Raw genomic sequence first — 26,741 nt, 5'->3', positions numbered from 1 at the left:
AAGACAACTTCAGTTTATCATAGCCCGAGAGGAAAGCTAATATAGTTATAATGGTGTACGTAAAATCTGTTCAGGCTGTAAGTAAGCGAATGAAATTAGCACAAAAATTTGACACCAAGGTCCATTCACAGAAAACAAAAAAGCTAAGCTACAAAACTTTAGCCAAAAGCTAAGCTACAAACTTGATCCCAAAATGAAAGTCGACCCAAAAATGAATAAATAAAAGGATGGATGTATTTGGATTTCTAAATAAACTGAACGATTTACATAACTTTCCGTGCGGTTAGTTGCCGAGACGAGACCAAAATATCTCTAGTGTATATATTCGTGAGGGCAAAGAGCAGCAAAACGAAGACCACTTGGGCGCTCACTATTCCGAAATGGCTAATGCTGTTGCCGATTTCCATCCAACTACCGGTATTCCGTACCTGTGGGTAAAATGAACAGGAATATTCATTACACTAATTTTTTAAGTAGGAAGTCCACATTGAATACATAAGGCTAATGCAGTCATCAGAAAAATGAAATACAAAACGACTTGGTGCAGTTCAAATTGAGAAAATGAACTAGGGAATTGGTGATTGAGTATTGAGAGCAAGGCTCGAGTACATATAGGCAAGGTTACCCACTGGAATAGGAAATAGTCTAATCAGAGAAATCCTTGCCTAATACAATCAACTAACCAAAACAGGGGGAAGGCGCACAAGGCAACAAGCCCGTGCTGCCGTCCACTACCCAAACCCAAGGGACCTAACAAACATAGCAAGATCCCTGCCTAATATAGCTCATGCTAACACAAATTACCAATGATGCAGTCACAATTCAAATTTCCAACGATGCAGTCACAGAGAGAGCCTTTGAGCTCCTGGACAAGGAGTCCACAGATAGTTTGCTACTTTACTCTGTTAGCATATAGCAGCAAAGCAAACTAGAGTGTCCAGAACATGGCAAACCAAACAAAATTTACCAACTAATGGACAAAATTGGAAGAACATTATATAGCAACTAAATATGGTCAAGGTCATGGAGCATGTCTTTTTCTTAAATGTATAATGCATGGAATTAGGTTATGAATTGTAGAAGGGAAAGCGTGTACATACCAGGAAAAAGAAATGAATAGTCATTACATCTGAAAGCAGTATTACAAGAAAATAACAGCCCAGCCGTGGGATACGGACGACCTTGGTGATCGCACTAAACGTACATCTGCACTTGTCACCAAGGTAGCATCAAGTTCAGCGCAAATTAAAAGAAAAAAGTACATATTTAAGCTGAAGTGTTATAGAAAAATGTCAAAGACCTAACATTTGGAGAAAACTGTCTTCTTCACATTTTATTTGTTATAGCTTGTTACCCTGTGCAGGAACTCCCAAAATAATCTTAAAGTTGCTCAACAGATAACTATGCAGATAGTATATAAAGTCTATATAGATATCAAAACGAACATTAAATTATAAATGGATCGTTGCCTGTTTTTATCTTTCTATAGCAAATGGTGACCTAATTTGTGACAAGAACTTTCATTAAAGTATCGTATATTCATATTTTGAAAAATAAAAATAACTGTACACTGAAATCGAATTCAGCACATCTTCATTTAACTTTAACTCCATGACATCATGTAGCATAAAGTTAACAAGGTTAAAAAAAACTTACATGACAAGCATAAACGGAATAAACAACTTAAAGATAAGAAGTCCTGCCATAAGAAATGGCTGCCAAGAGAAAAGAGAACATTAGTGTCGAGAATAATAAGTAAAATGGTCATTCATAGAAATGTAACATATAAACTTACACTAAAAACTGTAATGAATCTGTACACAGACGAGATCTCAAAGCTTGCAATACTTGCAAAATTACCAGTACCAAAGAAGGCGACATTAAATAATATCACCTGCAAGACATAAATATACCAGTAACTACACTATTATGTTTTCTGCTAAAACTACGACAAAACCGCTCTTAGTTTCTATTGATAATAATTGATTGAATATTTACAAACAAAACACATATATGCATATAGTGGAAATATGCAATATAATGCATGTATGAAGATAGTAATACATTATGATCAGAAAAAAAATTGTCAGCATGGCAAGAGTCCAATACATGCATTAATCATAGTTTATTGTTACATGTTATCCAAAATTATTGAACGTATAATCATATGAAAGCAGAAAGCATTTTTTTGTTATAAATATACCAATATCATTTCCTTAAGAAACTCAATATGTTTGTGCATAAATTTCTCAGAGTCCGTTCACATCTTCTACAGAACTTCAGAAATCAGAATGGAGGGAGTAGCTTCCGTTGGTCATCACTATTTCAAATTGTTTAACATCTTTGCATAATTAATCCTAGAGGATTATCTAGAGTAACTACAACCTAATGTCTATTCTGCCATATAAAAAGTAATGCATCCTATCCAAGAGCTTCCACGCCTCTATAGCCCATATGACAAATGAAAATTATCAGACTTACAAATAACAAAGGGATTCTTAAATCAGATAGTCGCAGGTGTCTTTCTTCATAGCCAAAAACTGAGTTATCCGCAAGGCTTCTGCGACGTGCAGAACCACTTTCTTCTGAGCAATACAGGTTGGCAGATTCCACAAATATCCATCCAATGAGTACCATTGCAAAAGCGCTATAGAAAACTGCTTCATAGCTGTGAAGATTTAACAAAATTTGAACAATCATTCTCATGTTAAGAGCTCAGGCACAGCAAAAAGAAATTGGTGTATAAACTACAGCGGAAGGTAACAGCATACCCAATGGAAAGCAGCAGAAATGGAGGAGCAAAACCCAAGAATATAGATGTAAGACGGGATAGAACACTAGGTGGTGAGAAAAGAGGTAGCACCATAGCAACACCTGCCAAATATATCACATTAAAACAGTATAACCAAAAAACTCACAGGTTCAGGATGAACACTAGGCTTGACTTCAAAAAGAATGTGTCATATTTAAAGGGCTCAACAAGATTTCCAATGGACAACGCCCCAACATGATGTAGACCAGTTAAAGTTTAAAATGTTTCCACCTGGTGTTACAGGCTTACAGTTATTCCCCAGAGGCCAGAAGCGGGGACCAATTTTGCATCTTCTATCTCCACAGTTAGTTCTCTCAATGTGAACGCTAGCTCACTTTATATTTCCATTGAAAAACAGTAACAAAAAAGAGGCTATGAATTGTAGGATAGGAAAATTATTATTTTCATAATTCAGTGGAGGATACATTTATGGCAATAATGCCAGCCAACTTTACAGGCCATTGATAGTATTCAGAAGGTTTCAGAAAAACAGCCAACTTTATGGCAATAATGCAAACACAGTTTTTCCATCAGCATGCCCGCTATAGGAAGAAAAAAAAATACATTGCCAAACTTCATGTGGAGGATCAGGTTATTACTGAACAAAATGATAAGCAGGAAGCAATTTTTGATTTCTTCTCTAATCTGTTGGGGACAGCTGAAGAGAGGGAGTACACGTTTGATTTATCTGTTTTTCATATCCAACAGCAAGACCTACCCCCACTGGATGCACTGTTCTCTGCAGATGAAGTGTGGGCAACAATCAAGGATATGCCCTTGGATAAGGCCCCAGGACCTGATGGCTTCACAGGAAGGTTTTACAGGTATTGCTGGAATATTATTGGAGGTGATGTGCTATTGGCCTTAGGCCCTTAGCTGCGACTGCGATCCATAGATGACATGCATTTAATTTCAGTGAAGGAAGAAGAGAATGTGTATAATATGTGGGATGTATTGCATTGAGCCTCTAGAGAGAATATATAGGAGTATATGACTTGGGGGCAAGAAGTCTATCCTAAAGATAAGGAAGGTTATCCCGGGATTACAATCAATCTTAAACCAACCATACCAGATGTTGCCTAATATACTCTAACATGCCTAATATACTCTAACATCCCCCCTCGGTCGTAGCGTTAGCAACACGAACGGACAGACTGGAGAATAATGGAGATATCCCACACAGTCGGAACGCCGGTGCGAATGCTGCGACTGGAGTAGCCCATGCAGATGATAGCCCTTTGTGCCGATAATGTCGAGGTAGCCGAGTGCAAGGGCGTCGAGCCGTCATCGAGGTGCCGTGCGTAGGGTAGCCGTGGTTGAGGAAGTTGTCGAGGACGTCGGAGAAGGCAAGCTGCACAAGTCGCGGGCGCTGGTGCAGCACGCGGGAAGGCCCGCAACGTGCCAGAGGACGTCATGGTGACTGTGGCACTGAGAAGCAGCCGTAGACGAAGGCGCGATGCGTCGAGGCAGATGAGGGTGTCGATGCCGGGGGAGACACGTCAAGCAGTCATGGACGATGCGTGCTCCAGGTTTGCCAAGCCTAGAAACGCGTCGTGGATGAATGCACATGCCGGTGGTGCCAGTACCGGACATACTAGGTAGAGGGCCCCAACCATATGTGCCAGCATCTCAAGGGACTAGCAGAGAAGGCCTCCACGATGACTGTGGTGCAGCACGGCGGGAGTGTCGGCGCAACGCACGGTTGTCAGAGCAGAGTAGATGAACTAGTCGAGGACGAGACGATGATGTTGGCTGTTAGACTACCCGTCTAGGGTTTGGGGTGTTTCCCCTGTAATTACCATCTCACCCTCACTGTATTGGGCCTGGCCCATTTACTGAGTCTATTAATACCACTCCTAGCCCTGTTTAGGGTTTAGGTTCGCATTCCAACATGGTATCAAATTAGGTTTAGGTTCCACCAGCAGCCACAGCCGCCGGGGGCTTTCTCCTCCCCTACAGCCGCCGCCGGCCCCTCCAGCCGCCGGCCTCCCTCCCCCCGTCAGCTCCCAGCCACCGACCTCTCCCCTTCCTCCCTGCTCGCTGCGCCGGTCCCTCTCCCTCAGCCGCCGGCTCTTCCTCCCTCCCTGTTCGCTGCCGCGCTAGGCAGCAGCCGCGCCGCCAGCCGCGTCCGCGCCAGGTGGCTGCCGCGCCGCCGACCGCGACCTCGCTAGGCCCCTGCCGCGCCGCCGTCCGCTCGGGCGCCACCCGCCCAGGCCACTGCTCCGCCAGCCCGCCAGCCGGTCCGCGTCCGGCCGCCGAAGCCCCACCGCGCCTCCTTCCAGGCGCCCCTGCTGCGTCCTCGCCCGATGGACGCCCCCACTGCTGCCACCACTGCTGTCGGACCCAACGTCGGGGTCACCACCGGCCCTGGCATGCACGCTCCTGTTGTACTCAGCAGTGAGCTCGCCCATGGAGGGTCCCCCTACATCGCCGGCCTTGGGCCGATCCACGCTGCTTCTCCGCTGCCCATGCGACGCGGCTCCCCGCCAGGCTTCCCCGCCTTCGCTTCACCCACCTGGAGTCACACAGTCGCGCCCTCCGCACTCCCCACCACCGACTCCCCGCTCGTCGGCACCCTCGCTACGATCCAGGCCGCTGTGACGGCCTCGCGGGAGCGCGAGCGCGCTGCCTCCCTCGCCCTGGAGCGTGAACGTGCCCTGGGCGCTGCTCTGACCACCCAGATGGCCACCACGCAGCGCCTCCTCGGCCGCCCGACACTCGCCGATGCGGAGCCCCCAGAGGACCCCCACGCCTCTGACCTCGACGCCGACCTCATCGCCGCTCTCCACGCTCAAGCCGCCGTCCTGCACAACATCCGGGCCCTCGTGTCCGTGGTGTTGGATCCGGCGTCTTCCCACTACCCCCGTTGGCGAGGACAGGTCCTCCTCACGCTGTGGCGGTTCGTCCTTGACGATCACGTCCTCGTCGACCACGACACTCCGTCGCCTCGCTCCTGGTGCCTCATGGACAGCATTGTCCTCTCGTGGCTCCACGGCACCACCACCGTTGAGCTACAGGACATCATCCGCGACCAGGCGGACACTGCGCGCCAGGCGTGGCTCGCTCTCGAGGACCAGTTCTTCGGGAATCGGGATGCTCGGGCACTCCACCTCGACGCCCAGTTCCACCTGTTCTCTCAGGGGTACCTCTCCGTGGGAGAATACTGCCGCCAGATGAAGGGTCTGGCTAACTCTCTCCGCGATCTCGGCGAGCCAGTTGCTGATCGTACCTTGGTGCTGAACCTCCTGCGTGGCCTCAGCCCCCGCTACGGCCACCTGAAGGCTCTCATCAAGAGGAGTGTGCCCTTCCCCACCTTCCACGCCGCGAGGAACGAGCTTCTCCTCGAGGAGTTCACCATGGCGCATGGGGCGCCCACTCCTGCCTCGGCTCTCTACATCGCTCCTACCAGCGGTCAGCCGCCTTCGGGGGGCCAGGCCACTCGTCCTCCGTCGACCGGGGCTCCTGCCCGCCCTCCACCCGCCGTCCCGACGACCCCTCGTCCGAATTCCACGACCGACGGAGGTCGTCGCTCCCGCAAGGGCGGCCGTGGGGGTGGCGGACCCTCTCGTGGTGGTCCCTCCAGCCGGGGTGGCGGCCACGCGTGGTCGTCCTTCTACAACCCCTGGACCGGGACCATCGCCATGTGGTCGGGCCAGGCACCGAGTGCCCCCCGTCCCTCGGCGCCGGCTCTCCTGACTGCACCTCACTACGGCATGCCCCCGCCACCTCCGTACGGTGTGCCCGTCGTGCCCCAGGCTCCGCCCGCGCTCCTGCGCCCGGGGACCCCCACCTCGACGACTTGGTCCCCGCCGGCTGGAGGTTGGGACAACACCTCCCTCGCTGCTGCTTTCAGCACTATGGCGATGACCCCTCCCTCCTCCGACTGGGTGATCGACTCCGGTGCCTCCTACCATACCACTCCCACTGCAGGCATGCTCTCCCGCTCTCATTCCCCCCTTTCCTCTCACCCATCCTCGATCGTCGTTGGCAACGGTTCCACTCTGCCCGTCACCTCAGTAGGTGCCGCGGTTCTCCCTGGACCGTTTTACCTCAACGATGTTCTCGTAGCTCCCCACATCACTCACAATCTCCTTTCTGTCCGTCGTTTCACCACTGACAACTCCTGTTCCATTGAGTTTGACCCCTCTGGTTTTTCTGTGAAGGATCTGGCCACCAGGACCCCTCTCGCCCGCTGTGACAGCTCTGCACCGCTCTACACGCTCCAGCCCTCCACCGCCGGCGTGTCTCCACCTCCCGTCCTGGTCTCCACCACCTCCTCCACCACTTGGCATCGTCGTCTCGGCCATCCTGGACCCGACGTCTTGACCAAGATTACCAGTAGTCTAGATCCTTCATGTAGTAGGGGACATTTCGAGAGCCTCTGTCATGCTTGTCAGTTAGGTCGACACACTCGTCTCCCATTTACTACTTCCTCTTCTCGGGCTGAGCAGGCTTTTGACCTGGTTCACTGTGATCTTTGGACCTCCCCTGTACTCAGTCTTTCTGGTTATAAATACTATTTGGTGATTTTGGATGATTTTTCCCATTTTCTCTGGACCTTCCCGCTTCGGTTGAAGTCGGACACATTCACCACCCTCACACACTTCTTCACCTGGGTATCCACTCAGTTTCGTCGCCCGGTCCGTGCTTTGCAGTGTGACAATGGCTGCGAGTTCGATAACAACGCCTCTCGCTCTTTCTTCCTCACTCATGGCGTCCAGTTGCGTCTCTCGTGCCCCTACACCTCTGCACAGAACGACCGAGCCAAACGCATGATTCGCACCACCACCAACATGCTCCGCTGCCTCCTCTTCCAGGCGTCTCTCCCTGCCAGCTACTGGGCAGAGGCCCTGCACACTGCCACACACCTCCTCAACCGTCTTCCCTCGAAGGCGGTGCGCCACCCTACCCCTCATTTCGCCCTATACGGCACAACCCCTTCCTATGACCACCTTCGCGTGTTCGGTTGTGCCTGCTACCCTAACACTTCAGCTACCGCTCCACATAAGCTTTCTCCTCGCTCCACCCGCTGTCTATTCCTTGGCTACTCTCCTGACCACAAGGGGTACCGGTGTCTGGACCTCACCTCCCATCGCATCATCATCTCTCGTCATGTCATCTTCGACGAAGATGTGTTTTCCCTTGCTGGCTCCACCCCACCCACCGATCTTGACTCCCTCCTCGAGTCCGATCCGATTCCTCCCCCACCTCCGGCTCCACGTCTTGCGTCGTTACCTGCTCCTCATGCGGCCACGGCGACCTCTTCCGCGCCACGCGCGGCCCCGTCGATCCTGCCTGCGCCACACGCGGCCCCGTCGACCCCGCCTGCGCCACGTGCGGCCCCGTCGACCCCGGCTCGCTTCGCCAACCCCGCACTCGTCTACCATCGTCGCGGCCACACCACTACCTCGGCGCCCCCCGACTCGGGCCCGTCGACGAGCGCGGCCCGTTTCGCCGACCCCGCCGTCGTCTATCACCGCCGCGAGCCGGCCACACCTGCCGCTCTCGACGTTCCGGTGGTTCGCTCCGAGTCGTCCGTTTACCACCTGGTCGCCATTCACCGCGACCCCGGGCACGTCCACCCGATGGTAACTCGGCGAGCTGCTGGCGTTCTCCGCCCCGTCGACCGGCTAATCCTGGCAGCTGCTACGTCTAGCACTCCACCCGACGCTTCCCCGGTGCCCTCCTCCGTTCGCACTGCCCTCGCCGACCCACATTGGCGTCGTGCTATGGAGGAGTACGCGACCCTCTTGGCCAACCACACCTGGGACCTGGTGCCGCGTCCACCAGGCACCAACGTGGTCACCGGCAAGTGGCTCTTTCGCCACAAGCTGACCTCGGACGGCTCCCTCGACCGCTACAAGGCCCGTTGGGTCCTTCGGGGCTTCACCCAGCGCCCCGGAGTGGACTACGACGAGACCTTTAGCCCTGTCGTCAAGTTCGCCACTGTTCGCACCGTCCTCTCCCTCGCCCTCTCCCGCGACTGGGCGATCCATCAGCTCGATGTCAAGAATGCCTTCCTCCATGGCACTCTGACGGAGACTGTCTACTGCAGCCAGCCCACCAGCTTCGTCGACGCTGACCGTCCGGATCTGGTTTGCCGGCTGAATCGGTCCCTGTACGGCCTCAAGCAGGCGCCACGGGCTTGGTACAGTCACTTCGCCTCCTACATGGCCTCCATCGGCTTCGTCGAGGCCAAGTCGGACACGTCCCTGTTCATCTACCGACGCGGCGACGACACCGTCTACCTCCTACTCTACGTCGACGACATTGTGCTCACGGCATCCACCGCCGACCTTCTACACCGCACGATTGTCGCCCTTCAGCGGGAGTTCGCGATGAAGGACCTGGGGCCCCTACACCACTTCCTCGGCATCACCGCCGAACGTCGGCCTCAGGGTCTCTTCCTCCACCAGCGCCAGTACGCCATCGACATCCTGGAGCGGGCTGGCATGTCTGACTGCAAGCCCTGCTCCACGCCTATCGACACTCAGGCGAAGCTCTCTGAGGACGACGGGCCTCCGGTCGCCGACGCGACGTCATACCGGAGCCTCACCGGCGCGCTCCAGTACCTCACGTTCTCCAGGCCCGACATCGCTTACGCCGTCCAGCAGGTGTGCCTGCACATGCACACTCCGCGGGAGCCCCATCTCACTGCGCTCAAGCGGATTCTGCGCTACCTACGCGACTCCCTCAACTACGGCCTCCTACTCCGCCCATCCCCGACGTCGGAGCTCGTGGTCTACACCGACGTTGACTGGGCTGGTTGTCCCGACACGCGCCGGTCCACCTCCGGCTACGCCGTGTTCCTGGGCACCAACCTCGTCTCTTGGGCCGCCAAGCGGCAGCCCGTCGTCTCTCGCTCCAGCGCTGAGGCCGAGTACCGTGCCGTGGCCAACAGTGTGGCAGAGGCCTCCTGGCTGCGCCAGCTCCTCCACGAGCTCCGCAGTCCCCTTCAGCGCGCCACTCTCATCTACTGCGACAACGTCAGTGCGGTCTACCTCTCCACCAACCCTGTGCAGCATCAGCGCACGAAGCACGTAGAGATCGACCTGCACTTCGTCCGCGAGCGTGTCGCTGCCGGTGACGTTCGGGTTCTCAGCGTCCCCACCACGCTGCAGTTCGCCGACATCTTCACCAAGGGACTACCGTCGAGTGTATTCTTAGACTTTCGATCCAGTCTCAACATCTGTACAGGATAGAGTTGTGACTGCGGGGGGGGTGTTAGACTACCCGTCTAGGGTTTGGGGTGTTTCCCCTGTAATTACCATCTCACCCTCACTGTATTGGGCCTGGCCCATTTACTGAGTCTATTAATACCACTCCTAGCCCTGTTTAGGGTTTAGGTTCGCATTCCAACACTGGCGACGAGGTTGTGCTGGACGAAGCGAAGAGGTAGGCGTGGCAACACATCGAGGTTCTTGGAGTCATGGCGGCAAGTGCCACGACACATAGGAAACAAGCCTCGATGGCGCTAGTGGAGAGCGATGGCGGTGTTTCTCAGCGAAGACCTCGATGAAAAATGTGGTGCAGACCGGCGATGGTGGCTGGCACGCCTAGGACAGGCGCAACACCAGCGCAAGGTGTTGACGCAGCATGCAGGAGGACTCGCAGCGCAGAACGACGGGTGTGCCGGCGCAACTCGCATGTGTCGAACAACTTGCCCAAACCATGGGCGGGAGACACGCACCGATGAAGTCGACGGCGATGCAGATGCAACGTCATTGGTCGATGACAGACGACGACGCTGTTGCCCGAGGAGGCGCCGTAGCGACGACCCTCTTGCTTGGCGAACCATCGCGCGATGGACGACAAACGCCTCGGAAGGGTGGTTCACTCGCGATCGGTTCATCAGGGCGACGACGTGCGGGTCGTAGACGACGATGGTGATGTCGATGGTGGAGCCTCCCGATCGGTGGTGGCGACGATGAGCTGGCATAGATGGACGTGCAGACGAAGAGGCGCGACACAAGTAGGCGATCCCGTTACGCTGCATGCCACGCCAGTTGCACCGTCGAAGAAGATGAAGAAGCCGGTGTTGTTGAAGCTGATGTTGAGGGGCGCGTGAGTCGACTGGCGGTGGGCGATTGAGACAGAAACCGGATCACAGACCGGGAAAACAAAAAAAATACGCAGCAACAACAGATCTAGGACTACGTGGACCCGGCTCGCCGGCGCGACCCTGTCGGCTCAACGCGGGCGCGGCCAGACGAGTTCACAGCCCCGACGCGGGCGCAGCGTCCCCGGCACGACACATGGCTCTAGCGCGAGCGCGCAAACCTAGCACGTGGTTTCGGCCGACAGCGAGAGTCGGAGCCGACACCATGGCGGTGCATGTCCCAACCGGCAGGGGGGATTCGACTTGGCCACAACCGTCACCACGACGACGTGTGGAGGTGCTGGATCCAGCCGATGTAGGTCAACGGGGGCCGATCCGAGCAGCGTCGACGGTGAGTTTTCCGATCTGCTACTACTGCGACTTGACGCGATGACGATGATGGACACGACAGATCAGAGGGATCGGTCGCACATCCTACGAGGGCGCTGCCCCCGGCGGAGAGTGATCTCCCCGAGGGCGGCGCAGCGGCGGCAGCGGAAGACGAAGGCCAAGGGTTTGAACCTAAACTCGTGATACCATGAAGAAAGGAGAGAATATGTATAATGTGTGGGATGTATTGCATTGAGCCTCTAGAGAGAATATATAGGAGTACATGACTTGGAGGGCAAGAAGTCTATTTTAGAGATAAGGAAGGTTATCCTAGATATAAGGAAAGTTATCCCGGGATTACAATCAATGCTAAACCAACCATATCAAGAGTTGCCTAATATACTCTAACATGCCTAATATACTCTAACATTCAGGCTATTAAATTCATCATTCATAACACTGCTGCCCAAAAAGCCAGATGCCTGTACAGTCAAGGATTTTCACCCAATCAGCTTGATACACAGTTCTGCTAAGCTGGTTAAAAAAATCATAGCAAACCGCCTTGCCCCAATATTGCCAAACTTGGTCTCTAACAATCAGAGCACCTTCATTAGAGGTCGGAGCATGAAACCATTGGTGCTCCTTAGAGGTCCTAACCACAGAGCATGAAGTCCCAAAACACATAGTTTCCCTCCAAAAAATCTCTCGCCTTGGGAATGCATTAAATATTTACTTAAGCTCATTAGTCCTTGGGCAGACCCCACATTTGCTCCAAGATGCAGGCCTCTAAGTAGAAAAGTTAATGTCTGGGCTTGAGTAGCTTCTGGCCCAGTGGGTCTGTAAAACCCACTTGGACAAGATGTATTTTTGGACCAAATAAAACAAGAAGTTTTAAAACCAAAAACAGATCAAGAACATAAACTACAAAACGAGTAAGCTTCACCAGACCCTTAGGTTGATGCACACGTAAGCATGTGTATGTAGACATACTACATACAAAGGCTAGCTGTGTGTAGGCCTGTAGGGTTTACACTCGTAAGTTGTCGCTTTATAATTAAAAGAAGACATGATGTATAAACAAATCAGGTATCACCATAAAACTGAAAGAGAGGATCCAATGACACTGTAGACAATTAACAGCACAAATAACAAATCAAGTGACTTACCAGCTACAGACCAATTGATAAACTGGTGTAGTGAGAGCAATTCTCTGTTCTGGGACCGGTGTGAGGTAGATAGCCACACCATTATCGAAGATATTGCGACTAAAATAACCTAAAACATGATAAACAGTTGAAACAATGTCTCAAACTTGAACTTCCAAGAAAGAAATGTCAACCACAGGATATAACTATTTAAATTATGCACCTGAACAAAATAGAGTTTAAAAGATTGAGGATCCCGTTTATTTGCTCGAGTGAGATATAGCCAAAAGCTGGAACTATTTGATTTAATCCATCTTGAAGCTAATCCAATAAGTATTATGAGCCCTCCACTAAAAATTCTGCATATAAAAAATTCATCAGACTAAAATCTGCAAGGAAACAACCAATTAAACAATATTTGAAAACATCTAGATGACTAGCAGCTTCTTAAGAAATCATGAATGAAACATAACAACATTAAACGGTATTACAATATATATGTAACAGCTTGTTCTCTACTAGCACAGGATAAAATGTAAGGGAAAAAATGCATGAATCCTGTCAGTGAAAGAAGCATACACCAAGTTGTTGTTTTCTGGAATTTCAGCTGGCATCAAAGTAAATACAGACAGGAACCAGCAAGCAAGCCATATGTATATCGCAAGTGCAGCACTAGCTTGAATAAACAATGCTACATATGTTGAACCGAGTATCCCAAGGACCAAGAAGCACCACGTATAAATTTTCCTATCAAAGAAGCTCATAACCTGCCCACAAGTATCAAATTTCACATCAAATTCCATGAAGTCTTAAAATGATAGCTGTGTCAATATGTGGGTACATACCAGAAACTCCAATACAAGCAGTGCAACAACTGAACTGGTCAGGAGATTAAAAATATACTTGAAGGGCATATTAGCTAGTTCTCTCCATACGGACTTCAAAAAATCAATTTTTTGTACAATTCTTGTCCAAAGGAATATTGTGCACAATACATAAGCATGGTAAAGAAGTGGTGATTTCTCTAGAAGTAGCAAAATGGATGACAAACCCATAAAGAAGCATCCACAAATGTAAACCTGCAACCAAAGGAGATAAAATCAAATCATCTTAACTTGTGAACATGCAGATCAGCATGAAATTAATGTAGTTATCAAATTTGGATGAGCTACTATGATTGCACAAATATAAAAAGTATGCAGCCCTAATTCTATCCAATGCCTACGCTCTATATGCAGGACCAAACCTTTGAATTCTACAGTATCTGTTCTGCAAAGGCAAAAACAAATCTAGGAAAATGCAAACAGAAAAACATAATAAGTTTGAACAAAAAACATATTTGCTGCAATCTAGATTGAGTAAAATGAAAACAGAAACATATGATTTTGTTACACAAAACAGTAGACATAAATATAATAAGGAAACAGTGGAAAGCTACCATACTTTCATGGAGGTATTGTTAGGATACAATTGAGCCCTCTTGAGAAGAATTACAGGATATGATGTATAAGACTGTAGCACATGTATAATGAGGTTCACCATCCATCCAATATATCCAAGGGTAATTGTAGTCATTAACATGAACCAATCATATGTTTGGAAATAATGAAGCCCAGCAAGAGCCAGCCTTCGGAGCTCCTCAGATTGCTCCATGGCAGTTTCATAGTCCCTTCCAGATATAAGATCCTCAATCTGACTGAGCACTAAAGAAAAGTTCGCCAGTGGCTTAAAAGGTTTGAAGTAGAGTGAACTGGATTCCTTCAGCTCTGAGATCGATAAGGGAAGACATGCTTAGGGGTAACAGTATGGTTTGTTGTTTAATTTGGTAGTCTTGGTCATCATACTTTTTCATTAAGGAAAAAAGAAATTGAATGACTGCTGAGATTATAGCTAACAGCATGGAGTAGCCTACTGTTATGGGTGACTCTAATTAAAGATCAATAATGATGTCTCTAGCACCCATTCACAATACCATACTACAAGCTTATAAGCATGGAGTAGGAAAATTCTGCAGTTCAAGTATGTAACAAAAATTGTTTTGAAAGGATACGTGACTTTCGGAGAAACTGGTTAAGAATTTGCTTTGTATTGGCCAGAACGGCTTCAACTTCATCAGCCTGTATATAGGGAACAAACTTTAACAAGCAGTGTTGAGCCAAGCACAACAGGTTTTTTTGCATAGCATACAGTTATTTCTGACCTTCCTTAGTTTCAAATAAGGAGTAGGTAAGCTCCCCACAGAATTCATCGGGCATGGCAAACCCACAAGTGTAGCCTGCAAAAGTTGTGAAGAATTGAGAAAAGAAAAAGGGTTTACTTAAGAAATCTAAATAAAATTAAGAACTGAATATATGGTTGCACATGGAGATTTTCAAGCCACCATTAGGGGAGCTATGTCAGCCTGGTTGACATCTACTCTTTCAAATCCTTCAAGGGCCCAGTCTTTTGGAGTGGGTGTATCATGTTTGTGGTTATCTACAAACCGAAAGCCGTCATCAGGTTTCTCTGTATAAGCCAGGAACTTTGGGCTTCTAATTCCAGCACCCCATGCCACAAGAGGAGTATCTGTGTTTGAAGGGTGTCCGTCTCCATGGCTTCCTGTAGGTAGCAGTGCTTTATCATTTTGGCATCATAATAAAGGAGTAATATTGAGACTAACATAACATACTAACAAATTAACCAATAAAAATGAAGCCTTTGCAATTAGTAATAGCCTAATGGGTCAATGACCCTCACCCTTGTGATTGACCCAAGACAGCATTGCATAAACCATAAATTGCAAGTGTGCAATTAAATTTAGTGTGCTAGAAAGAATTACATGTCAGGATTGGATTTGTCAATACAACTAAAGAATGTGGCTGTGTAGGCGCTACAGAACATAAAATGAGTAACCTTATAGGTAGGTAATGCAACTAATTCATTGTGCAATCCAGATTGAATTACTGCAACCAATAAGCCATTCATTTTGGGCAGCTGCTGATTAGGGGATACTTCCCAGTTCCCACATCTATATTCATAGATTTGCAGTGGAATAGTTTTATTTTCATTTCTGTATTTTTGCTAAGGTGAGTTTATTTATGAACATGCCCATGCACGTGTTTCCTTAAGAGAGAAGAGTTTTACAGCGCTTTGGCCCATGGGCGAGATATTCAGAAATACCAAAGAGGTGGAGAACACAAAATCAGGCGCAGACATACAGACGTATACTTATAGAGATTACATGGCACTAAGATTTACGACGGAACACCAAAGCGCTAGCTCATCCGTCCACCCAGGGTAAGAAGACCGATAGGGCCTAGTACCCCACCGCAACCCAATCATTTCCCTCATTGGCAATCATCGTTGTCAAGGTGGAAAGATATATGGGGAATGGTACAATGGTAGTATTCAAATCTAATTTAATTCCCAAATTTCAAACTAAAATGGAATGTTTCAAGCTCATCAGTTTTACAGTTTCCTGGTGGTGACAACTGAGATGCCACACTCTCCCGGAAAAACATAACCAGCCAGTTGCCTCTGACATCCTGGACCCTGGCAAGAAATCTAGCTCTAAAAAAACTGTATAAACATGAGCAGCAAAAAATATATTTGTGAAACCATTTGATGTATAATTACCTTTGTCACTCATTCCATGATCTGCAGTAAACACGTATGCTGTTTGATTGTCATTGAAGTAGTTCTCCATAAGATTGTACACACTTTCAGCTATTTGGTCAACAACCTTGACATTGTTCAGGTATATGCTTGAATAGGGTCGGTGTGCATGGCCATTGGTATCACAACCCAGTAAATGCAAAAATATAACCAACTTATCTTGTAGGAGTAACTGCCTCAATTTAATATCGTCAAAAGACCTGTTGACAAGATCTTGAAACTGGTCAAATGACCAATGATCCAGAAATGATGCATCTGCAATCAAGGTCTCTAACAAAGTAAGAACATGACTCCAAAAGGGAAATAAATTTCAAAAGCAGAGGATTGATGATTTACATGCCGTAATGTTGACTAAAAAAATAAAGTTTTCTTTAAAGAGGGGCACAGTGTCATGTGCGGGCGCACATATAGGCGCCGCCGTGACGCACGCCGCGCTGCAGAACACGCTGAACGCGCACAGGAGGAGGCCACAACCAGTGGATAGATTTAGAAATAAAGATAAGGCTAGAGAATAAGATTGAGATGAGAGAATTGTGGAGAGTTAGTTGGCAGCAGATAAGTCCAAGAAAATAAGAGTTAGTTGAGAGTTTATAGGAGAAGTTAGTTAGCCATAGGGCTATTTATAAGCCACATGGCAGCAGGGAATAAAACAAGCAAGATTATTATTTCCTAATCTCTATCTCTCTAAACAAGCCGACGGTTGAGGGGAAAAACCTCACCGGCGACGACGGACCGTGGCTACGAACTCCGTAGTCAGGGGCCAGCTACCCTAGGTCGGGAGGTCCTTGACAACCTGGTATCGCGATCCAGTCGTTCCTCGACTTCTTCCACCCAGCCGCAATCCCAGCCAAGCCCACCAACCTTGCCGCCTTACGCCGACACCACCTCTACCATGGCCGAGCCAACCACCTCTGATTTGGCCAAGATAATCGAGACCCTGACATCAACGGTCGCCGCCCTCCAATCCTCTGTCGCCGAGCTCCAGAGGGGAAAGACCTCCTCGTCGGGCGGCCATGGGACCAATGATGGGTAGCACCACAATGATCGACCGCCGCGCTTTCAAAAGATGGATTTCCCCCGCTATGATGGGAAATCTGATCCACTGATTTTCACCAGTCGGTGCGAATCGTATTTCCATCAGCAGCGCATCATGGAGGAGGAGAAGGTATGGATGGCCTCCTACAACCTTGAGGAGGGCGCACAGATGTGGTACCTTATGGTCCAGGAGGACGAGGGCACGCCATCCTGGCGCCGCTTCACGGAGCTGCTGCACCTTCGGTATGGGCCGCCCCTGCGTTCCGCGCCGTTGGCCGAACTAGCGGAGTGTAGGCGCACCGGTACGGTTGCCGAGTACCAGGACCGGTTCCAGGCCCTGCTTCCTCGCGCGGGACCACTCCAGGAGGCGCAGCGGGTACAGCTCTTCGTCGGCGGACTCCAGCCGCCACTCAGCATCGACGTCAGGATCCAGAATCCTCAGACGTTGGCCGTCGCCATGAGTCTGGCACGCCAATTCGAGTTGCGCGAGCAATTCGTCGCCCCGGCCGCGCGCGCTCCTGGGCGTCCTCTACTGCCGGCCCCTGCCGCCCGGCTGGCCCTACCCGCGCCGCCAGGAGCCAAACCGGCTGCGCCGGGGACCATTACCGTCGAAGGCCGCACCATCAAGCGCCTCTCGCAGGCAGAACAAGAAGAGCGCCGCCGCCTTGGCCTCTGCTACAATTGTGACGACAAATTCACAAGGGGCCACAATCGCATCTGTAAGCGGCTGTTCTTACTGGAGGGCCTTGAGGAGGAGGAAGATGAGGCTGTCGAGGATACCGGGACTGAGGAGACCCCGGTATTCTCCCTCCAAGCTCTTGCGGGCGTGGCGCTCACCGACACGATGCAGCTGCAGGTCACGCTGGGGGCCACCTCCATCGTCGCCATGCTAGATTCGGGCAGCACCCACAACTTCATATCGGAAGTCGCGGCTGCACGCACGGGCCTGCCCCTCGAACACCGGCCACGCCTCACGGCCATGGTCGCGAATGGGGAGCGCGTCGCGTGTGTGGGTGTCATCCGCAACGCACCACTGGACATCGGCGGCCACTGCTTCCCTGCTGACCTATACGTCATGCCTTTGGCGGGCTACGACGTGGTCCTGGGCACCCGATGGCTGGCAGCGCTGGGACCGATCATGTGGGATTTCAGCAACCACGCGATCTCCTTCACCTTCCAGGGCAGGGCGTTCTGCTGGCAGGGGCTCGCGGCCTGCCGACCGGCTACTGTCAGCACAACCACCGCCACCAGTACACTCCTCGACGAGCTCTTGGCGGACTTCGACGACGTTTTCAGCGAGCCTCGCGGCCTACCTCCCCCACGCAGTCGGGACCACAGCATCACCCTGGTGCCGGGGGCACCGCCGTGGCAGTACGCCCGTATCGCTACCCCGCCCTGCACAAGGACGAACTGGAGCGTCAGTGCACAACTATGTTGGACCAGGGGCTCATTCGGCGCAACAGCTCTGCGTTTTCGTCCCCGGTGCTCTTGGTCAAGAAACCGGACGGCTCGTGGCGGTTCTGCGTCGACTACCGCGCGCTGAACGCCATAACCATCAAGGATGCGTTCCCCATCCCGGTCGTCGACGAGCTGCTGGACGAGCTCCATGGCGCCAGCTTCTTCACCAAGCTTGACCTCCGATCCGGATACCACCAAGTCCGCATGAGGCCGGCCGACATCGACAAGACAGCATTCCGGACGCATGACGCCTTCTTCGAATTTTTGGTCATGCCGTTCGGACTCTGCAACGCGCCAGCCACCTTCCAAGCTCTCATGAACGACGTGCTGCGCGCGTACCTCCGCCGGTTTGTGCTTGTCTTCTTTGACGACATTCTGATCTACAGCTCATCCTGGGCAGACCACCTGCGCCACCTCCGCGTCGTCCTCTCGGTGCTCCGACAACACCGTCTCTTCGTTAAGCGTTCCAAGTGCGCTTTTGGCGTGAACACCGTCGCCTACCTCGGCCACACCATCTCGGCGTCGGGCGTGGCCATGGATCCGACCAAGGTGCAGGCCATCCGTGATTGGCCGCAACCGCGCTCGGCCAGGGCGGTGCGTGGATTCCTCGGGCTCGCAGGCTACTACAGGAAATTCGTCCACAACTACGGCAACATCGCAGCCCCCCTCACCGCTCTCCTGAAAAAGGAGGGGTTCCTATGGAACGACGACGCAGCGGGGGCCTTCAGTACTCTCAAGGAGGCCGTGACATCCGCACCTGTACTGTCGCTCCCTGACTTCACCAAGCAGTTCGTCGTAGAGTGCGACGCTTCGACGTACGGCTTCGGCGCGGTGCTCGTCCAGGAGGGCCACCCCATTGCTTTCTTCAGTCGGCCGGTGGCTCCACGTCACCGCTCCCTCGCAGCTTATGAGCGGGAGCTCATCGGCCTGGTACAGGCCGTTCGGCACTGGCGGCCATACCTTTGGGGGCGGCGTTTCACCATCAAGACGGACCACTATAGTCTCAAGTACTTGCTCGACCAGCGCCTCGCCACGATTCCGCAGCACCATTGGGTCGGCAAGTTGCTGGGGTTCGACTTCTCCGTCGGGTACCGGTCAGGCTCCACGAACACGGTGGCCGACGCCCTCTCCCGCCGCGACACTGAGGAGGGCGTCGTGTTGGCCATTTCTGCGCCGCGCTTTGACTTCATCGGCCGCCTGCGTCACGCCCAGGCTACCGATCGGGCACTGGTGGCCATCCACGACGAGGTGCGCCGAGGCACCCGCACCGCGCCCTGGTCGGTCGTCGACGACATGGTCGCCTACGAGAGGCGCCTATACATTCCCCCCGCCTCTCCACTACTGCAAGAAATTTTGGAGGCTGTCCATGGCGACGGGCATGAGGGCGTCCACCGTACACTGCACCGGCTCCGCCGTGATTTCCATTTCCCCAACATGCGACGTTTGGTGCAGGAATTTGTGCGGGCGTGCTCCACTTGTCAGTGGTACAAGTCCGAGCATCTCCATCCAGCAGGGTTGCTCTTGCCTCTACCCGTGCCCTCGGCGGTCTGGGCCGACATCGCGCTGGACTTTGTGGAGGCGCTACCCCTCGTGAATGGGAAGACGGTGATCCTGTCTGTGGTTGACCGTTTCAGCAAGTACTGCCACTTCATTCCACTCGCGCACCCGTACACGGCAGAGACGGTGGCACATGCATTCTTCACCGACATTGTGCGCCTCCACGGCGTTCCGCAGTCCATCGTCTCCGACCGCGACCCCGTGTTCACCTCGACGTTCTGGCAGGAGCTCATGAGGCTTATGGGTACTAAGCTTCACATGACGTCCGCTTTTCATCCCCAGTCGGACGGCCAGACGGAAGCCGCCAACCGAGTCATAGTGATGTACCTGCGCTGCTTCACTGGAGATCGCCCCCGCCAATGGCTGCGCTGGTTGCCGTGGGCTGAGTACACCTACAACACCGCGTACCAGACTTCGCTTCGGGACACACCGTTTCGGGTGGTGTATGGCCGAGAGCCACCTTCCATCCGCTCTTATGAGCCGGGGGAGACGAGGGTGGCAGCCGTCGCCCGGGACATGGAGGCTCGGGAGGCCTTCCTGGAGGAGGTCCGCTACCGCCTAGAGCAGGCCCAGGCAACCCAGAAGCTTTACTACGATCGGCACCACCGTCAAGTCTCCTACCAGCCAGGGGATTGGGCCCTTCTTCGTCTGCGGCAGCGGGCAGCTTCTTCAATGCCCAGGACCACCACGGGCAAGCTCAAGCCTCGCTTTGTGGGGCCCTACCGCGTCGTCGAGCTCATCAACGACGTCGCCGTTCGCCTGGCCTTGCCGCCAGGGGCGCGCCTCCATGATGTGTTCCACGTGGGTGTCCTCAAGAAGTTTGTCGGCGTTCCACCAGCGTCCCCGCCTGCCTTACCAATCATCCACAACGGCGCCGTGGTCCCTGAGCCGCTGCAGGTTACTCAGGCACGCTTGGCACGAGGCGTGCGTCAAGTTCTCGTCCACTGGAGGGGCGAACCGGCCGAGTCTGCTTCCTGGGAAGACCTCGACGAATTCCGCAGCAAGTACCCAGACTTTCAGCTCGAGGACGAGCTGGGTCTCGAGGGGGGGAGAGATGTCATGTGCGGGCGCACATATAGGCGCCGCCGTGATGCACGCCGCGCTGCAGAACGCGCTGAACGCGCACAGGAGGAGGCCACAACCAGTGGATAGATTTAGAAATAAAGATAAGGCTAGAGAATAAGATTGAGATGAGAGAATTGTGGAGAGTTAGTTGGCAGCAGATAAGTCCAAGAAAATAGGAGTTAGTTGAGAGTTTATAGGAGAAGTTAGTTAGCCATAGGGCTATTTATAAGCCACATGGCAGCAGGGAATAAAACAAGCAAGATTATTATTTCCTAATCTCTATCTCTCTAAACAAGCCGACGGTTGAGGGGAAAAACCTCACCGGCGACGACGGACCGTGGCTACGAACTCCGTAGTCAGGGGCCAGCTACCCTAGGTCGGGAGGTCCTTGACACACAGCCTTTGGGCCTGTTTGGTTGGAAATTGGAAAAGGCTGACTGGATCAGGCATGCATCCCAGGCGTCCGATTAGACCAGGATGTGTTGCATTTGCCTGCCAGGCCTCCAACCAAACAGGCCCTTCATGTATTTAAAGAGGAACAGGCATTTATACAGTTTGTGCAAAAAAACAGATTTATTACTTACAAATTAACCTAGACATCTGTAGAATTCATTATAGTAGTTGTGATTTGCAGTAAAAAAACTCAGACCAAGAGTAAGAAATAATTTCAAAGATAATTTATATACATAATCCTTCTGCAAGATGAACTTTTAGATTAGTATCAATATTTCAGGAAGAAAGGATGTGCAGTATGAGAAATCACAAAGTCATTTAATGCAGTGAGAAAAGCACAACGTGGTTCCAAAGAAACGATGTGCAGTATGAGAAATCACAAAGTCATCTAATGCAGCGAGGAAAGCACAATGTGATTTCATGAATTCGACAGTACTTGCATGGCAGTTACGAACGTACAATAACATAGTAATGCCTTAAGCTTCAGGAAGCTACATGTAATACCAATCAATCTGACCTGTTGCAAAGTCTTCATATTCATGGGGATAAGTGTCCCAGGTACTGTGAGGTAGGTTACTGCAGAATATAGGAACAATATCTGGACTTCCAAATGAGATAGTGTGCCGACTCTGATTGAATACAGAATCAAACTCAACTGGATTGGCCTTCCATCCTGCCAAATACAATACTCACTGTTTCACTATTAGGGCATAACATATAACACTTTAATTCAACTAAGCAATATTAACCAAGTGCAGGATGTCAGTTATGCGCATTTCTCTCAGTTACAAAATATTGGTACTAAGCACTACATTCAGTACATGTTTTTTTGGTTAACAACCATAAGGTTAAGAGTACCAACTATTATTAGTTCAGTAGCAACAACTACCGAAAATGTCAAAGCAATGCAATGACACACTAAACGTGCATGATACTTGAAAATTAAAGTAAACTGAATGGCTTGTGAAAACATTGCATCAAGTTGAATAACGAACAGCCTGATGTGGTACACGTACACTAGAGCTAGCACCGGGGCAGCGCACCTTTGGTGACAGCACTAGGGTCCTCGTAGAAGCCAGCGATGAGGGAGACATGGCCGGGCCTGGACTCGGTGGGCGGGCGCGCGTGGCTGACTCCCCACCGGCCCTTCTCCTCGATCACACCGCGCAGGAACGGCGCTCTGTACCTCCCCCGTTCGTCGGGCTCGAAGAACTTGTCCGCCCTGAGCCCGTCCGCTGCACCCACCAAAAAACCCCAGCCAAATTTACACACCCAACATCGAGCCGAAGCTTACTGAGACGGGATCAGAGGATCAAGGGGACACACCGACGAGGAGGACGAGGCGCTTGGCGGGGGGCGCCGAGAGGCGAGGCGGCACGGGATCCATGCCGTGCACGATGGGGGACTTGAAGTATATGTCGAAGATGCTGAGCATGTACACGGCGTGGAGTGCGACGCCGAGTACAACCAGCCACCGCTCACGCCGCCGCGTGGAGGCGGACGGCGAGTGCAGCTCCGTCTGCGGGCGCGGGCGGCCGGCCATCATGAGTGACGGAGCGCCGGCCGAGTCGTGAAGGTGCGCGGTGGTGGATCTCGGTTCTGGAGGTGAGCGCGAATGCGAATGCGTCGTAAAGACTGACTGATTGACGGGACCAAACACGCACAACGCCTAGAGTGTGCGCACGGATCCAGGAATTCCAGATCAAGTTACACTTTCAGGTTTTTTCTGGTTAATCGATTATTACTACTGTACTAGTACTAACCAGGGTTGTGATTAGGAATGAAACCAAAAACCCTCTGCTATTTCCGTTTCCGCCTTTTATCACCGTAAACATGATTGAATCAGAAATAGTCGAAAATGGAAATATGAGCGAGATAAACGAATGTATAAAAATAAACAGAAATGAAAATATTAGGCGTAAACTCGTAATTTAGGGAGTGTTTAGAATGACTCTAGGTTCCAAGTTTCCAATTCTAGTGTAGGAGTTATAGTTTATAATGTCAATTTAAATAGTTTTAAAAATATTTTTAATCTAAATAAAAACAAAATAACTTATATAAATGTGGCTTACAACTCTAGCTCTACGGTTTTATGGAGCATCTAATAACCTGTTCCACCAACTCTACCAAAAATTATGGACATGAAGTTGTATCAAACAGTGTCTTAATATAGACACATGATATTGGTGCCTACCGATGACTGACTGGTAGGGCGATAATAAAACAAATATATACAGAGAAAAACACTTTATTGTTGTTTGCTTGCTAGTAATATATACCACTTGTCATTAAGGAGAACCGGTGTCTAAAATGATCTCTTCTACTATAATTTATCATGTAAGAATATAAGGCCTTAGCTAATGCACTAATGCATATTAGGTTGATTTCGGGTTTATCAAACACCGGATATACGGGTTCAACCCAGCTAAAAACAGGACCCCACAAATACGATCGAGATAGACCGTCTGTCATTTCCATTCGGTTTCTGGATTTTTCCGAAAACAGACAAATCAAATGTGGAAAACAGTACGAGTTAGAACAAGATTTTTTCTATCCATTTTTAACCCTAGTTGTGATAACTTTCTACAAAGAAAATAGGTAATTAACTTTATTGTATGAATATCTTTTTCTAAGTTGACAGTGGCAGGTTTCTCCATACATCGTGAGTCCAGTTTTAATGAAGTTTTTGAAAAGTGTTTCGTTTATATATTAGCAAATTTGCGGAGTTGACAAATTAATTTTAAGAGAGATATTGAGAGTTTGTTAGAGTCATTTAGATTAAATTCATTGGCACAATTATCAACACAAAAGGCTAATCTGACAGTCTTACTAATTGTGTCCTCAAACTCTATTGAGACTTGAGAGATGAGACTAGTCTAAGGGTATTTCCAGCAGCTCTCATATTTATTTTCTATCTTACCTTTTATTTCAAGGTTTATATGCAAACAATGCTATCTACAATACAAAACAATGTTTATATGCATGGTCTGTTGGATAGCATAAGAGTTAATCTCGGTATCAAAGTTCATTTGGTTGTCGCCAAATCAGTTGAAAAAATGTTTTGGATTTGCTAGAGTGGTTGATGGGTGTAAAATTGTATACTTGCTTTATCTCTAATGTACTCTATGCTAGCTTCTAATTAATCTAGTAGCTTAGTAAAAAGTATGTATTGATTGTAGCAAGCTACTTACTAGCAATGCTAAAAAGACAAATATGATAGATAGAATAAATAGACATAGTTTCAATAATAGGTAGGGAGTGCAATCATATGAAGCAAGAGATGACATAAAATATATCCTCAAGGTTTGGTTTTTCGCCAGCAACATATATCCTCATCGTGATGAGCCCAAACTAGATGTTTTATGTGCTAATTAACAGCGCTTGCCAAGCCTATATTAAGGATGTTGTAAGAATAACTCTAGAGAGACACTCCAACAAGTCAATGTTTTATTGTGGTATCTTTTCACGAATCTCCCACGAGGAATGAGCACAAGAGCCTTATCAATAATATGTACTGTAGATACCTAAATCAAGTTCCATGGTGAAGAATCTGTATAGAAGGGCACATGGGCTCTACCACGAGTCCAAGGACTCAACGATCAAGACCAGAAGAAAACCTACAACTAGGAGGATTCTAAAAACATAGATATGGCAAAGATCTTATTGAAATATAAGAAATGTCAAATATGCCAACAGATAAGGAAGGTACTCATGTAAACATAGAGTTTGACTCTTATACAACTCGATATCAGCTCGATCCTGACTCCAACCAGGTAACTGACTCGGTGTTTATCCTGTAAACCACAACCACACCTTGGAATATAAAAGGAGGGACAGGAAGCCCCATGAGGACAGAAGACATCTTATATCGTATCAAAGCATATATCACACATAGGACGTAGGGTATTATCTTATGTCGAGAGTGCGAACCTACATAAATCTTTGTGTCTCATGTGCCTTTAGCTTTAGCTTTCGATCACATGATCTACCCCATATAAACACTATCAACAGTTGGCACGCCAAGTAGAAAAAGTAACATAGTCAACCGGGAGTTGGTGGCAACCATGAAGTTTGCATAGGGCGACGAGTTCATCTTCGGCACACTGTGATTCGTCGTCGATTCATTCGGCAATCTCGGTGTTGGGGACTTGTTCTCAAATGCTTCGAAATAAGAACAAGGCAACATAAAATGTTAAATGTTAATGCCCTTCGTCCATTGAAGCATTATCTCCCCAAGGGTATAATGAACTTCGAATGAAGGTCATGAGCATAAATCACGAAGGTCATACCTTCGTGATTAGAGTTGTGAAATAATGAAAGATGAAATATAAAATATAAAACATGAAGGAATAATATATCAAAACACATAAACTTATTCATATATTTTATTATACAAACTTAAATATTAAAACATAACATTTAATCACATTTATACCTTCATCTTGACAGAAGGCAATAATCCAAGTGTAGCGTACAAGTGATTACAAGATTCCGTGAACAGTACGGGGGTATTGTTCATCTATTTATAGGCACAGGGCGCAGCCTCTGTGGAATTACATTTATGCCATTTACAATCGATTACAATTATGACACAAACTATCATGGGTCTATTGGTCATTTCATCTTTAAGTCGGTTCACTCCTTCGTCTTGAGACATGTCACTATGCCGAAGCTTTATGGGTGATAGCTTCGGCACTACTTTTGAGACGATCTGCCGAATGTGTTTCTTTCTTCAGGATCTTCGGCTATGAAGCATACCCCCAACAGTAGCCCCTCCGCGGTGCTAGATTGTTTTTCGTAACGAGCTTGATCCGTGAAAAAGTCTCCTAGACTTCGGGATGCCGAAGATCCGAAAAACACCTTCCGTGAGCTCGTTGCCGAGAAACGATTAAAATAATCCGAGCGCGAGGTGGCCCCACCATGCAGCAGTTACGCGCGTCCTGGCGATTCACCTTCTCGGGCTCTGTGGCCCACCGTTCAGTGGGTGCGGGCGGCTGTTTGTCCGGTACGGAAGACTTGACGATTTACCTTCTCACCTGCGGCACTATATAAACAGACGGATAGGTGTGAAGTTACCACAGCATTCATTGTTATTGCACTGTTTTGCTGCCAAAAATTTGACCATAGCCGAAGC

The 26,741-nt window shown here is 49.8% G+C and overlaps 1 protein-coding gene across 1 annotated transcript; it reads right to left on the bottom strand.

Moving 5' to 3' along the window:
- Positions 1-23,395, bottom strand: LOC103627347 (GPI ethanolamine phosphate transferase 1). Its single transcript, XM_008647649.4, has 18 exons — positions 22,934-23,395; positions 22,651-22,842; positions 22,125-22,280; positions 16,001-16,294; positions 14,766-14,983; positions 14,586-14,660; positions 14,436-14,502; positions 13,829-14,151; positions 13,231-13,464; positions 12,965-13,152; positions 12,609-12,744; positions 12,407-12,515; positions 2,772-2,874; positions 2,482-2,668; positions 1,796-1,894; positions 1,657-1,715; positions 1,101-1,206; positions 1-428 (listed from the first exon to the last, which is right to left on the bottom strand). Exons 1-18 carry the CDS (start codon positions 23,151-23,153, stop codon positions 264-266), a joined length of 2,931 nt encoding a protein of 976 aa, XP_008645871.1. The 5' UTR covers positions 23,154-23,395; the 3' UTR covers positions 1-263.
- Between the last annotated feature and the right edge of the window lie 3,346 nt (positions 23,396-26,741).

This window comes from Zea mays, chromosome 5, assembly GCF_902167145.1.
Source record: "Zea mays cultivar B73 chromosome 5, Zm-B73-REFERENCE-NAM-5.0, whole genome shotgun sequence".
Taxonomy (NCBI): domain Eukaryota; kingdom Viridiplantae; phylum Streptophyta; class Magnoliopsida; order Poales; family Poaceae; genus Zea; species Zea mays.
This window is presented reverse-complemented; position numbering and strand designations above follow the sequence as displayed.

What these genes read in the sequence shown, in the direction of transcription:
- LOC103627347 (XM_008647649.4), bottom strand. Translation starts at nt 23,153, where the DNA reads ATGATGGCCGGCCGCCCGCGCCCGCAGACGGAGCTGCACTCGCCGTCC. An exon ending in CTTATTTGAAACTAAGGAAG is followed by an intron (nt 14,503 to 14,585) that starts GTCAGAAATAAC and finishes CCCTATATACAG; the next exon opens with GCTGATGAAGTTGAAGCCGT. An exon ending in CCAGAAAACAACAACTTGGT is followed by an intron (nt 12,745 to 12,964) that starts GTATGCTTCTTT and finishes TTTTATATGCAG; the next exon opens with AATTTTTAGTGGAGGGCTCA.